Source organism: Gavialis gangeticus, unplaced genomic scaffold (assembly GCF_001723915.1).
Source record: "Gavialis gangeticus isolate Ggan-Ray unplaced genomic scaffold, GavGan_comp1, whole genome shotgun sequence".
NCBI classification, from domain to species: Eukaryota; Metazoa; Chordata; order Crocodylia; family Gavialidae; genus Gavialis; species Gavialis gangeticus.
Window position 1 is genome coordinate 42,828,148 of NW_017729025.1, and position 14,923 is coordinate 42,843,070.

Below are 14,923 nucleotides of genomic sequence, written 5' to 3' on the forward strand. Positions count from 1 at the left end.
TGCTCTTCCTGCCATGGCAGGGGGTCGGACTAGATGATCTGCTCAGGTCCCTTCCGACCCTAGAAACTATGAAACTATGAAACTATCCCCCTGCTCAAGGCAGGATCATCCCACCCAAATATCTGTCCAATCTGCTTTTGAATATTTCCAGGGATAGAGATTCCACAACTTCTCTAGGTAGCCTGTTCCAATGCTTGCCCATCCTCATAGAATGTTCCTTGTCATTGCTAATCTAAATTTCCTCTGCTGCAGCTTGAGGCCATTGCTTGTAGTCCTGTCCCCTGTAGCCACAGGTAAAAATACCATCTCCATTTTCTCTATAATTGCCCTTCAGGTATTAAAAAACTTATCAAATTCCCCTCTCAGTCTTTACAGATTCATAGATTGTAAGGGGCTGGAAGGGACCTCACAAGATCATTGGGTCTAGCCCCCTGCACTAGACAGGAAAGACAACTGGGGTCAGGTGACCCCAGCAAGGTGCCCATCTAGTCTCCTCTTGAAGATTTCCAGGGTGGGTGATTGCACCACTGCTGCAGGGATTTTATTCCACAGTCTGGACAGCCTAACTGTGAAGAAGTTTTTCTTCCAGGAGTTTGTGCCCATTACTCCTGGTTTTCCCTAGTAGTGCTCTGGTGAACAGTTTTTGCTAAGCCCTTGATGTATTCCCCTGATATAGCGGTAAGCTGCTACCAAGTCCCCTCTCAGCCTTCTCTTTTTTAGGCTGAAGAGTCCCAGGTCCCTCAGCCCTTCCTTTCATGGCTTGCCTTGCAAGTCTCTGATCATATGGGTGGCTTTTCTCTGGACTCTCAAGCTTTTCCACATCCTTGTTGAAGTGCAGCACCCAGAACTGGATCTGCAGCTGCCATCTCACCAATGCTGAGTAAAGCAGAAAAATCACTTCCTTGGTTTTGCTTGAGATGCATCGGTTGATGCGTGCCAGAGTATTGTTTGCCTGCTGGCTACAGCATTGCACTGATGGCTCATGTTCATACTATGGGCTGTTATTACCCCTAGGGTCCCTTTCAGTGATGGTGCTAGTCAGCACGGTGCCACTGAGCCAGTAAGTATATTAGGGATTGTTCATCCCCAGATGGAGGACTCCATGTTGAACTTCATTTGGTTCCGATCTACCCAACCTGCCAGCCTGTCTAGGTGCTCCTGTATCTGCAACCTATTTTCAGTTGTGACCATGCTCTTCTATAACTTGATGTCATCCATGAACTTGGCTGTAAACTCTTCACCCCCATATCCAAATCATCGATAAAGACACTGAAAAGCACTGGACCAAGCCCAGACCCCTGACGGACACCACTGGCCACTTCTTGCCAGGATGACACAGATCCGTTCATTAGAACTCTCTGGGTCCTACCCTGCAGCCAGCTTCCTACCCACCTAACTGTCAAGTAGTTAAGCCCATAATCCTCCAATTTTCCTCTGAGAACATCATGGGATACCAGATCAAAGACCTTTTGGAAGTCTAGGTATATAATGTCGACCTCCTCTCTCTTATCCAGGTGACAAGTTACCTGGTCATAGAAGGAGATGAGACTGGCAAGACAAGACCTACCGGCGACAAAGCCATGCTGGCTGGCATTCAGAATCCTACCTTCTGCAAGCGTATTGCACATAGACTCCTTGATGAATTTTTCCAGGATTTTCCCTGGGATAGATGTTAGGCTAATTAGCCTATAGTTGCCTGGGTCCTCTCTCCTGTCTGAGCCTGTTGAAATTCACTTTTTTGAAGTCCAGAACTTCAAGCCTGCTAGCTGATTTGCCTGGCTTGTGACAGACAGTGAACTTCCTTTCTCCAGATTCAGTAACCCTAGTTCTTTCAGCTTTTCCTTGTAAGTCTTGCCTCCCAGGGCTCTAATCATTTCTGTTGTTCTGCACTGGACTTTTTTCAGTCTGCCCACATTGGGCATTTATATGTGTGCTCCAGCAGTCTGGGGGGAAGGGAGGAGGAGGTGGCATTTATACATGTGGTCTGAGAGACACTCTAATGAAAGCACCCACAGCATCATGTGTATCAGCATTCCTACATTGAAAAATGGTGGTGGGGGTGGGGGCCTTAGTTAAAGTGCCCCCCGTTGGCATTTTTCAGCATGGGGATGCTGATACATGTGATGCTGGAATCTGTGGGAGTGCAGTAATTACCACACTCCAGCAGACTTGATTAATTGAGCCTGCTCTGATGCACCGTAATTACAGTGCGTCAGAGCAGCCTCCTTCCACGTGTATAGGTGCCCATCATTCTTGAAGTGTGGAGCCCAAAACTGGACACAGAACTCCAGCACTTCACCAACCATCTTCCATTTTGTGTTTGTCCATTTGATTTTTTTTCTTAAGCGTAACACTGTGCAGTTGTCTTCAGTGAATTTAACTTTATTGATTTCTGACCATTTTTTCAATTTATCAAGATAATTTTGAATTCCAGCCAGATCCTCCAAAGTGCGAGGAACTCTCCAAGCTTCACCTGGGAGTTTTTAAAGGGTATTCTTTTCAGCATTGAAGTTGTTAATGAAAATATTGAATAATATCAGACTCAGGGCAAACCTCCATAAAACATTACTTGATATATCCTTCCTATTCAACTGTGAGTCCTCCTATTTATGAATATGGTTGTTAGGATAAATTTAAGATCTATAAGTGGTTCTAGTGTGCTTCTTGAGTGAGATGTGTTTCAGAAAACCTACCTTTAAATAAAGCCAACAAATTCCCCACATAACTCTAGTAATAACAATATATTCCTTTGTATAGAATTAGGGAAAATATCAGTGATGATTAGAAAGCACAGAGGGCACTAATCTGCAAGGCAACCCCAGTCATGAGCGTGGTTTGAATAGTGGGAAGATGGAATACTCACCTGAGTGTGTGTTCAAGTGAATTATTGTTGCAGAAGGCAGGATAGATTTGAACCTTACAGACTACCCAAAATAGGTATTATTACCACACTCTTTCATAGATTAGGACCCTGAAACCCAGATTGGCTAAATTAATGTTCAAGCCAAAACCAATACTTGGTTATCCAGTCCAGTGTTTTGAACATCTTATCGTATATAGTGGGCATATCCACATGAGATGATTTATGCGGAGTAGCCTAATAACCCTGCACAGTAGCATACCAGGCAAAAACCATGCTAATATGCTACTGCGCAGTAGTATTAGGATACTGCACAGTAAGCATCACTAAAAAACTATGTGCCAGTGCTACTGCGCAGTAACTGTAGTTACTTTGCATTTAGTTAGTACTTCATTAAGCCAATACTAAACTAAATGTGCAGTTACCACTGCACATTAATGAATGTGTAGATACCCCCAGTGGGTGCATCTACATATACAAGTAATTTGAAGCAATAAACTCCAGAGAAGTTTGAGCCAGAGTATACTACTTCTGTGCACAGTGTCTACATGTGGGCCCAGGACAATAGCAATTTGTGTCAGGGCAGAGCAGTTTTTGGCAGGGCTGCTCCTGCCCTACTCTGCCAGGAGGTGGCATTGGGTGGTGGAGTGTCTGGCTGGGGCATGAGGGTGCTGAAAGTACAGAGCCATGTGGCTAGGTGGCAGACAGGAGTCTGGCCCCTTTCTGGCTGGCACAATTTATGCCTGTGGTCAGCAGCTATGTGTGTGTTTAATCACAGTTAATTACTGTTGAGGACAGTACTATCTCTTGGCGATGTTAATTAATTTACTGCATCCTAATAACATTGCATGTGTAGATGGTGATGCCTTACTCTGCAGCTAATTAGTCTACTCCACAATAAGCATGTGTGTAGACACGGCCAGTGAGTCTCAGTCTACTGTCCCTTTAAAGAAGATAGCTCTTGCTGTTGTATTAATGCAGCTATGCCAAGAACTGCTCCCCTCAGGGGTGCCCCAATGTTGGTGCTGATGCCATGGCAACAACCAGGTAAACCTGCCCTGTGAGCACTGCTAGTTCATTAGCACTCTGATCAGCCTAAAGCAGGCAGGATGTGGCTGCTGGGCTGGAGCCTTTTCTGGTCTCCCATGCTCCTCCTGCAAACAGAAGTACGTGAGACAGTTCCAACTGTGTGCCTCTATTCCCAGAAGGAGTGTAGGAGGGGCTGGTCAGGGACGGGCTACACAGCATGAAGCAGCTCCTGTCTGCTTGAGGCTGATCAGAGCCCTAATTCAGGAGGAATGTGTCCACATGTTACAGCTCTTTCCTGGCTGGCTGTGTATCTGGCAGGGGGCAGTGCTATCTGGAGGTAGCAACACCTGGTTGTGAAGCACTGAACTAAGTTGAATCAGCACCAACAATGGCTCTCAACCAGGTGCTGCCAGTCATAAAAGGGCTGGAGGGCATCTGAGAAGGTTGAACCCCACTGCAGTATGAGTTGTGCACCTACTGCCTGGGATAGCTGCCGGTTTATAAATTAGAGGAAATCAATCACAGCACAGATAAGCCTCCTGTGATAGACTGAAACATGTGGTCATGTGAAGGGACAAGACAAAGAGCTACCCATGACAACAGAATTCTTCTGTGTTGCAGCAACACAGCACTGCTGCCAGAGGGGCTTGCATCTTCAGCTGCACAAACTTGATAGTCTATGTGACAGTGGACATGACTTGAGCGTTACCATTGGTCCAGACTATTCTCATGCCCGCAAGGTAAAGACAAGTATTCCCAGGCACAAGTAACACAAGAAGGTGACTGACAATGTCACAGCCTGTTTGAATAACCAGTCTGTCAGAGTGATTTACACTCTTCTGGGTACATAAACCAATACTCTCTGCACTCACAGCTTCTGTGTGCCAGTAAATTTCAGTCTCACACAGTTTAAAAGGAATGAATTATAAATCCTTGGAAACCACTGATCAGGAAAGAACAGGAGGTTGGGCACCTCCATAATAGTTCATTCCTATTATTCATTATTTAGATGATGGTAATGCCTGTAGTGTTATGGATAACTTCAAGAGGCTTAGTCCTAGAACGCGTCATGCTTAACAACCATATCTCTTGGTTATTTTAACATCTCTCACAAGCCTACCTGTTTAATCCTCATTTGTCTAACTTCAACTGGTCCTGCATTTCAACTATATTCTTTGATGCATTTTTCCTTAGTGTCTTATCATCCATTTAAATTCAGCATGATATTTATGGAATTACTGATCTGTTTTCCAAAAGAAGCAATCAGGGTGATGAGACCTGCATCTGCAGTTAATTATGTTTATGTTTGCTCTTATTTAGCACATTACATTTCTCCCTATTTCTTTAATTCAGCTTTTTCCCCCTCCAATACCTATGCTCAGCTTCAATCTTTGCATTGTTAGGCCTCTTCCTCAATATTTGACACCCTTCCTCTATGTTAATGAGACATTAACCCATGGGAGAAACAAATGACAACCTTTCTTAAAAGTGTTGTGGGTACTTCCTTCCAAGTGTTGTGGAACTGGGAAATGCCCTAGATATAGGTCTCAGTAAAGATTTCAAGGAGTGTCAAGTGACATTATGAGGGGCATTCCAAGAACAGGTTCGACATGGAAGAAAGCACAGAGATGATTTTGAAAAAAGCGGGGAAATGGAACAATGAGATGTTAGTGGAACAGGGAATGAGATACAGTCAGGAGATGCTTGAAGGTAATGTGGCAACAATGTAAAGGGAAAGGATACAAAGAGCAGGATTGCACAATCAGATTGATGAATAAGAAAGGTGATAAAGTGGTGTTTTTTGCATTACTACGGGCTGGGGATGTTACAATCGGAACGAAAGATGATGATGGACTTCATGGTAGTTTATCTTAAGAACGAGAAACGTTGCATAGTAGAAATATTGTTTGAAAAATACCTTCAAGATCTGGACACCTCCTGGATGTGAGAGATGAGAGAAAGTTGAGGTAGTTCCTTAGGCTGAGTGCTGGAGCCCTGAAGAGATTTTTGGAGCAGAATTCAACTTTAGTTTTGGTCATGGTAATACTAAGTTTTCAGTGGTTTAACCAGAGAGATGAGTCAAGATATAGGATTGGAGGGGCAGTCAGATGTGGAGATGTAAATTTGTCAGTCATTATTGTAAAGCTGGAAGATGAAATTGGTAGATGAAATCTCTGGAGATAGCACTTTAATATTGTCAGAAACAAAAGCGAAACACGAAGTTATGATTTAAGCCCACTGAGGCAGGTATTTCCCTGCTACTTATGCAAAGTACACAGCTTAGCAACAAACAAACACTAAATTCCCTATGCAGCTGTGATGTCTCATTAGAGTATGTTAAATTACATGGTTGCACTGATACAGAAGTATGCAGAGACTAACATAATCAGAGTGGGGTTACCTGTTAACATCTACAGCAGCTCTAGCCCAATTCCTTCCGTTCCTACTGCCAATCTCCTTGCACATTTTTATTGCCATTGGGAACAATCCGTTAACCAGAAATGAACATCTACATACTGCTGCTGTGTATAGGCAGTACTGTCATCTATCAAACAAAACCCCAAAGTGTTTATCTGTGTGTCAGATACTGAGGAAGGCTGAGATTTATGTTAGGTGGTAACTCTGGCCTCTGTGATTTTGAGAGGAGGATCTTACTTGGGTCATCATTTCTGCTGTGAAATCTCAAGGGTCAATGATGTGTGAATCACAGTGACAAGCGGCAATTTCCTGATGGTAATAGAGTTGATACAATATATTGTTCTTAAGGTGTCCTCCTTGTTTTTTTTTCAAATGAAGTATTGTATAGTTTGTTTGGCATAACATGGTAACAACATTTTTCTTAACTAAAATTAATAAATTATCAGTAATAACAATAATTAATTTATTGGGAACAAATTTATTAAGTGCCTGGGAATTACAACTCTTGGCAGACTATTCAGTGGACTTCATGAACATTATGCTGTTTACTACCCCGATCATTCCTGTTACCATCAGACTTATTCCTGTTCACCAATAGAATAAACTGTCTTCTGCAAGTTTTGACTCAGCTTTAGTGAATCTCATTGTCTCCATTATATTTGCAGATTTCTTGGAAATATGTCTCAGTCCCCTATATTATTTATTTTTGTTCTCTTTTGATACTTCTTTAACTCTGTAGAATATTTGGGGGCTAGAAGGATGCTGCACTCCAAGCATAATTTTTGTTTGTTTGCTTGTCTATTTATTTAATGTCAGCTATAAAGCTTGGATCCAAGCTTCTTCAATTGGTGCATGGAGCCAGAGTTTAGGATATGCTTCTGCTTATACCATATTCAGCAAGGTATTTGTGCTGATTTGTTATCTCTTTTTTGCAGCATGCCATTGATGCTGATAATGCAGGAGTCAGTCCCATAGGAAACTCATCCAACAACAGCAGTCACTGGGACCTAGGAAGTGCCTTTTTCTTTGCTGGAACAGTCATCACAACCATAGGTAAATTAATCTTTTAAAGTACATGGTCACACTAAGACCGGGAGGATCAAGTAAGATTCAGTAGAACACACAGAGAGGGAAAATCAGTTGATTTGACTTTTCTGGATGCTCAAACTATATCATTTTGTGGTGTATCAAATTACGCCATAGGATAGACCTCAACAATTGCTTATATAATGAGTTCAAGAAAGCAAGTTTAATCAGAAAGTGAGTAGCACTAATAGTTTTACAGTTTTGCAAGTCTGCTTTTGCACCTAGCATGGCTCCCTCTTTGACTACACCTACACAGACTAACTCTATTTCTAAAGATCAATGACCAGTGTCAGGTGCTTCAGGGAAGTGAGCAAGAAACTTGGTACTTGTTAATTACAGAATCATTTGCTCATGAGGCTAATTTATTTCTAACCACATCACTTAGTTGATAGCTTATGCCTTGGAGCCTGAGTATATATATCCCTTGGATTTTGAATATCATATCCATTGCAACTGTGAGACAGTATAGTTGTAACTACACAGTCATTTAGTACTTGTATAAACAAGTACTAAATGACTGCACAGTAACTGGAGTTACTGCGCAGTCATGCTGAGGAATGGCTGTTTTGTGATGCTGACTGTGCAGTAGCTCATGACCACTACGCAGTTGCATTGCATCACACTTCCTGCCATGCAATGCTACTGCACAGTAGTCACAGGCTACTGCGCAGTCAGCATCTCATGCAGACACAGCCTGAATGTACTAATTATCCATATATGTTTAGCTAATCCTTTTAAAAATTCTTATTTAGATGGTGGCCTCAGTGACACCTTATGACAAGCAGTTCCACAGTTAACATCTATCTATCTATCTATCTATAAATATATGTTAACATTCTTTAGGCTCCCATGATTTTTATTCTCAGTCCCTATTTTTCTGAGGACTTTCACTTGAGGAGCTCTGACTTTCCCAGCAGCTGTTTTTTCAGAGGAAAACTAGTAATTGAAAAGATGGTTAATTGATAAAATTAATAAAAAGACTATTTATCTAGTAGCTGTATGATGCTTCAGTAATATAAAGCTCAATTTAAGTGCGGCTATAGTTGCCATTAAGAAATCAACATTTACCAACTGTTACTTCATGGTGGTATCAGACTTACCCCTGTTACTTCCTACTTTATAGAGTCATAGAGAAGTAGGGCTGGAAGGGTACTCCAGAGGTCATCTAATCCAAACTCCTTCCTAAGGCAGGATCATCCCGATCCAAACCATCCCATAGAACCTTAATCTAAACTCTACATAAGACTATCCTCAACTCTGACACAACATAGATCTAACATCCTACCCTGCCACAGGTAAAGTAGGGGAGCCATGACAGCCAATGTCTTGCTTCTATAAAATGTTGTCAATCTATGCTCAAAAGGTCTTGGGCAGAGGGCCACACCACCTGCTACAGAGAGAGGCAAAAAGCCGACAGTCTATACCAATCTGACCGGGGGTAAATTCCTTCCTGACGCCAAGTATGGTATTGTCTTACCCTAAGTGGTGGAGAGGCAAGAACCTCTAGCCAGGAACCTCTGGCTTTAAGTCCCAGCAGGAACATTGACACACCCCAGTTGAAGTCTCCAGACTTGGCTGTAGCCAGCACCAAATGTGTCTAGGAAGGCTTAAAAACACTGTGACACATATAGCAGAAAAGGGAGGGGGAGGGGCAGAAACAACCAGAAAGGCCCAGAAGCATGGGAAATTCCTATGGTAGAAAATAGGCATAGTTATGCAAAGATCATCCCCAACCAGTGGCTGTCTAACCTTTTCCTGAACACCTCAAGTGATGGAGAGTAGAGCTGTGCGAAGCTTTGGTCCCTGATTCGATTTGGCAGGATTGGCAGAGATTTGGCTCAATTTGGTGGCTGAGTCTCAGAATCCAAATTGAATCAGAGGACCCTTTAATCTCTCCAAATCGAATCAGAACCCTCCGAGTCAATTCGGAAAGATTTGGACATAGACACAGCTTTAAATGTTTTTTCTACATACCTCTAGGTAGCAGGAGGCTCGTGAGTGCTGCAATGCTGGGGTGCATGGAGTGTCCCACAGAAGCACAGGGAGCTCCTCAGTGCATTTGGCAGCAGACCCAGAAGTAGACCAGAAGCACTTCCAGTCCACTTCTGGGTCCATCAGGGAGCGTGTGGGGGGGCCCCCCATGCAGCCCTGGCTCGGCAGCTGGTGCCTCCTGGGTTTGGGGGGGTACCTGGGGTCCCCCTGTGACTGATCGCTGAACTGCGGGGCGGGGGGGGAGGTGGGGGGTGGTGCTGAACTTGCCTAGCTCCTTCAGCTTCTTCTTGTATGACTTGCCTTCCAAGCCCTTGATCATCTTTGTAGCCTGCCTCTGGACCCTCTCTAACTTCTCTACAGACTTTTAAAATGTGGAGCCCAGAACTGCACACAGTACACACAGATGAAGCCTAACCAGTGCTGAGTAGAGAGGCATTATCACTTCCTGTGTTTTGCACCAAATGCTTCTATTGAGGCATCCCTAAACCATGTTCACTTTTTGTGTGGCTGCATAACACTGCAGACTCATAAATATTGTTCTGTTTTCAGTACCACTGTAGAGTAATCATTGGCAAACAATGACCTTTTTAAATTGTGTCTGGTGTGAATTGTGTTATATTATCACTTTATTATTTATTGATAAACAAAAGCAACTTGAGCGTTGGATTGAACACTATGGAATTATATAAACTCCAGTGAGACTGAAATCAAACATGAAGAGCTCAAAGGATTACCACAGTTCGAAGTTATGATAAATTTAGACAATGAGTCCACATTAGAAGATTTGCAGAAATCCATTAAAATCAATTCCTGGGAACAATGCATCCAGCAATGACTATTTGCCTGCTGAAATCTATAAACGTGCCAACATTGAATTATTTTGAAAGCTTCATAAAGTTATCTTTATCTGTTGGAAAAAGGAAGCAATACCACAAGATTTCTAAGATGCTCAGTTTGTACAATTATACAAAAACAAGTGGGATAGGAGCAACTGTGACAACTATAGTGGTATCTCCCTGTTGAACCTCAGTGGAAGAATTGTCACTAACATTGTGCTCCCTAGGCTGTAATCTCTAGGTGAAAAATCTATCCTGAAAGTCAACGTGGTTTTCACTCAGGATGCTGTACCATTTGTATGATATTTTTGGCCCAGCAATTGCAAGAGAAGTGTTGAGAAAAATAAATACCATTGTACATCGCCTTCATTGATCTGGCAAAGGCCTTCAAAACAGTCAACAGACAGGGTCTTTTTACTGATCTAAAGAAACAGGGTTGTCCCCCTGAACTGTTGAACATCATTCATTCATTACATCAACTTATGAAGGCACCTGTAGTGTATGAAAACAAAGAATCAAACACCTTTAATATCAACAGTGAGGTGAAACAGGGGTGAGTCTTAGTCCCCATGCTTTTTAACCTCTACTTTTCATTCCTTTATGCATTCAATGACAGCAGCGATAGTATTTATCTTTGAACAAAACTACATGGAGGCTTGTTCAACATCGCAAGGTTTAGAGTGAAAACCAGGGTGAAATAAGTGGTTCTGAGAGATTTCCTTGGTTGCCCACAGATAATCTGCCTTGGGCAGATTATCTGAATCATGCAAGAGGTTTGGGATGGTTATTAGTCTCAAGAAGACTGTGATCATATACCAAGGGGTGAAACATCCAATACCCGACAGCATTGTGAAGGATAAATCTTTTGGTGTCATTGACAGTTTTTGCTACTTGGGTTCTACAATCAGGAGGAATCCTAACTTTCAGACTGAACTGACTAACAGAATCAGGAAAGCAGCTAAGAATTTTGGGCTGTTACAGAAATATGCATGGAATACCAGCAAACTGCCAACTAAGGTGAAGATGTGAATCTATGAGACTTGTGTGCTGTCATCCCTGCTTTATGGTTCAGAAACATAAACTACATATGCTAGGCATATCAAGAGTCTGAGCAGCTTCTACATGAGATGTCTGCATAAGATCCTGAAAATAAAGTGGGAAGACAGAATGCCAAACACAGAGGCACTGGAGTGCACAGAACTGTCGCGCTTAGAAACTGCTATCAAGAAGAGGAGGTTGTGATGGCTCAGCTGTATCAGGAGAATGGGAGAAGACCATATCCCCAAGAATATTTTTTATAATAAAATTTGAGACAGCTCTAGAAAGCAATATTGCCCTCTGTGGAGCTACCATGATGTGTACAAAAATGAAATGAAGTCATTTAACATCAACATAGAAAGCTGAGAGGAGCGAGCAGAACCCCGTCTGATCTGGAGGGAACATCTGGCACTGGGTGCAGCTCAACATGAAGTGGCTTTGATCCAGAGGATGGAAGCAGAGCAAGAGAGAAGAAAACAGCATGCTGTAAATTTGGGCTCCAACTCAGACAATATATGGATCTGTGAAACGCTGCATTGCTTTTGAATTGGGCTTGTTAGCCACAAATGGATTCATCAGGCATCTGACTAGACCTCTTATGTGCATACCATGATCCAGAGGATTGACAGTTGCCTACTAAGGGTGGAATTCGATTCCCCTTGTACATATAAATGGTAGTTTTCTGGTTCTCTACCTGGCTGTTCTTGGCTGTGGTTTTTCTCTGTGTATGAGTAGGTGTGACTATGTAGATGGAGCATGCGCAGTAGGGTTTCACACTGTTTGGGTACATATATGGCTTTGCATGTGTGTCTTCCAGGAAAATGACATGGGTGGTGAGGCCCTACCATATTTTAACCCCAATTGCTAAGTAGTTAGAGCATTTGCCCAGGAAGCTGAAAACTCAGGTTCTAAAGCCCCTCACTTAGAGAGGGGTTGAATCTGCATCTGTCTGACTTCCCAGCACAGTGCTCTTGCCACAGGTTAGGCATTACGCAGTCCCTTCTTTGCTGCTCATTTTGAAGCTGGCCCACTGGGCAGCCAAAAGAGAGAGATATATGGAGCCAGAAGGAAAAGCCTAAACCAGCGGGTTTGTGGCTCAATGAGTTGGCTGCTGCCATGGGAGGTGGTCCTGTGCTCTGACTTGCAGCTTCAAAAGGAGCACTGGAGAAATATCTGGATAACTCTATAGCACAGTGTTTACCACATTGGGCTAAGAAGTTGGAAGGATGCAGGTTTAACCATCTGTGGGCAAGGGGGTTCAAGAACTTGGGTCTCCCGCTTCCTGGGAAAGTGATCAAAGCAATCAGCTTTCAACATTCCCAATCATAGGTTTCTGACCAGCTATATTTTATGACCTAGATGCAGGTATGTATCCAGAATGGGAGTGTGTGCGCATCTGTGTACCTGCCCGGCCAGTACATTGCCTATTAAGTATGCTCATTCTGCACACAGAGGCTTATGCATTCACACTGCAAGGGAAATTAAATTGTTACCTGCCAAAAATGCCACTTAGAGTTGCTTACAGACATGGAAAAAAACCCAAATGGTGCTTTACTTTAAGCTCAGCATGTCCCTGCGCTAAGCACAGCGCATGCCCAGAAGAGGTATTGCATTAGTTTGACCCAGCTGGCCCAATGTCTGTATAGACTGGGTGCTTCAGTGGGGCTTTCTGGCACTTTTGTCTAATAGCTGGTTGAATCAACTTTAGATAAAAGCACCAAAACGCCCTGCTGAAGCGCCCAATCTATATAGAAACTGTGGAGCCAAGTCAAACTAATGTGCTGCCCCTTCTGGTAAAGCTTTTTTATTTTCACGTCTGTCAGTGCCCTATGTGGCTAGAAAGCTGCTATTTTGACATGCAGACTGGAATAGAATTCTACCGTCTATTTCTATGAACATGATTTCATAGATTCCATAGATTTCTAGGGTCATAAGGGACCTTGTAGGTCATTGAGTCCAACCCCCTGCTTTAGGCAGGAAAGAGCGCTGGGGTTAAATAACCCCAGCTAGGTGCCTGTCTCATCTTTTCTTGAACACTTCCAAAGTAGGGGAAAGCACCACCTCCCTTAGAAGCCCATTCCATATTTTGGCAACCCTCACCGTAAAGAATTTCTTCCTAATATCCAATTTAAATCTACTCTCCTTTAGCTTGTGGCCATTATTTCTAGTAACCACGAGGGGTGCCCTGGTAAACAGAGTATCCGCTTTTCCCTGATGACTCCCCCTTGATGAGTTTGTAGACAGCCACAAGATCACCTGTCAGCCTTCTCTTGAGGAGGCTGAAGAGATTCAGGTCCCTCAGTCTGTCTTCATAGGATCTTACCCGCAGACCCTCAATCATATGATTAGTCCTTCTCTGAACCCTCTCCATGTTGTCCACATCCCTCTTGAAGTGCAGCACCCAAAACTGGATGCAGTACTCCAACTGTGGCCTGAACAATGCCGCATAGAGGAGAAGTATCACCTTCCTAGACCTGCTCATGATGCACCTACTAATGCAAGAATGGGTGCAGTTAGCCTTACTTATTACCTTGTCATATTGGTGACTTATGTTCATTTTTGCGTTGACCAAGACTCTGAGATCCCTTTCCACTGCTGTGGTACTGAGAATGGGACTTCCCAGTCTATAGGTGTATTGGAGATTCTTTCTCCCCAGGTGCAGCACCTTGTTAAAATGCATCCTATTCTGATCCACCCATTTCCCCAGTCTATCCAAATCTGCCTGGATTCGCTCCCTGCCCTCCAGTGTGTGTACTGTACCCCATAGTTTGGTGTCATCTGTGAATTTGGATAGAGTGCTTTCAACCCCCTCATCTAAATCACTGATGAAGATATTGAACAGCACTGGTCCAAGGACAGAGCCCTGGGGGACACCACTACCCACATCTCTCCAGGGGGAAACTGCCCCATCCACCACCACTCTCTGGGTGCATTTCATAAGCCAGTTTTTAACCCACCTTACTGTGAAAAAAACCACATCACAGTTACTCTGTTTGCTTGTAAGAATTCAGTGCAACACTGTGTTGAAAGCCTTTTTAAAGTCCAAGTAGATAACATCTACCTCCACCTCTGTACCTAAGCACTTTGTGACCTGATCGTAAAAAGAGACCAGGTTAGTCAGGCAGCATCTGCCTGCTATAAACCCATGCTGGTTGCCCCTTAATATTGTATTACCTGCTGGCCCCCCACAAATGTGATCCTTTATGACTTTTTCTAAGGTCTTGCAAGAATAGAGGTGAAGCTAATTGGCCCAGGTCCTCCTTCCTCCCCTTCTTGAAAATAGGGACCACATTGACCCTTTTCCAGTCTGACCTGACCAGACCTGTCCTGAATGCCACAAGCGCTCAAACAGTTGTGCCAGGGGTTTCACTATGACTGGCCAGTTCCTTTAGTACCCTTGGGTGAAGATCGTCAGGGCCCGCTGACTTAAATATGTCCAACCCCTCCAAGTGCCCCTTCACTAGGTCAGTGCTAACCATAGGTGGATTGGTATTTCTCTCATGCCAGATTAAAGTCTTATTGGGAAGTGTGTTTCTATCCGTGTCCAGGAACACAGATGCAAACAAGTCATTTAAAAGCTCTGCTTTATCCATTCTGTCTGTTATGAGTTGCCCTAGACAATTATGACGAGGAGACACCACCCGAGCAAGACAGGTAACAAATG

The 14,923-nt window shown here is 43.3% G+C and overlaps 1 protein-coding gene across 1 annotated transcript in view; it reads left to right on the forward strand.

Annotated features, from left to right (window-relative positions):
• The window catches only part of KCNK10 (potassium two pore domain channel subfamily K member 10), a 220,139-nt gene that overhangs the window by 119,391 nt on the left and 85,825 nt on the right, over positions 1-14,923 (forward strand). The window contains exon 3 of the mRNA XM_019518690.1: positions 7,243-7,360. Within this exon, the coding sequence (XP_019374235.1) occupies positions 7,243-7,360 (118 nt within the window). The remainder of the gene's footprint in view (positions 1-7,242; positions 7,361-14,923) is intronic.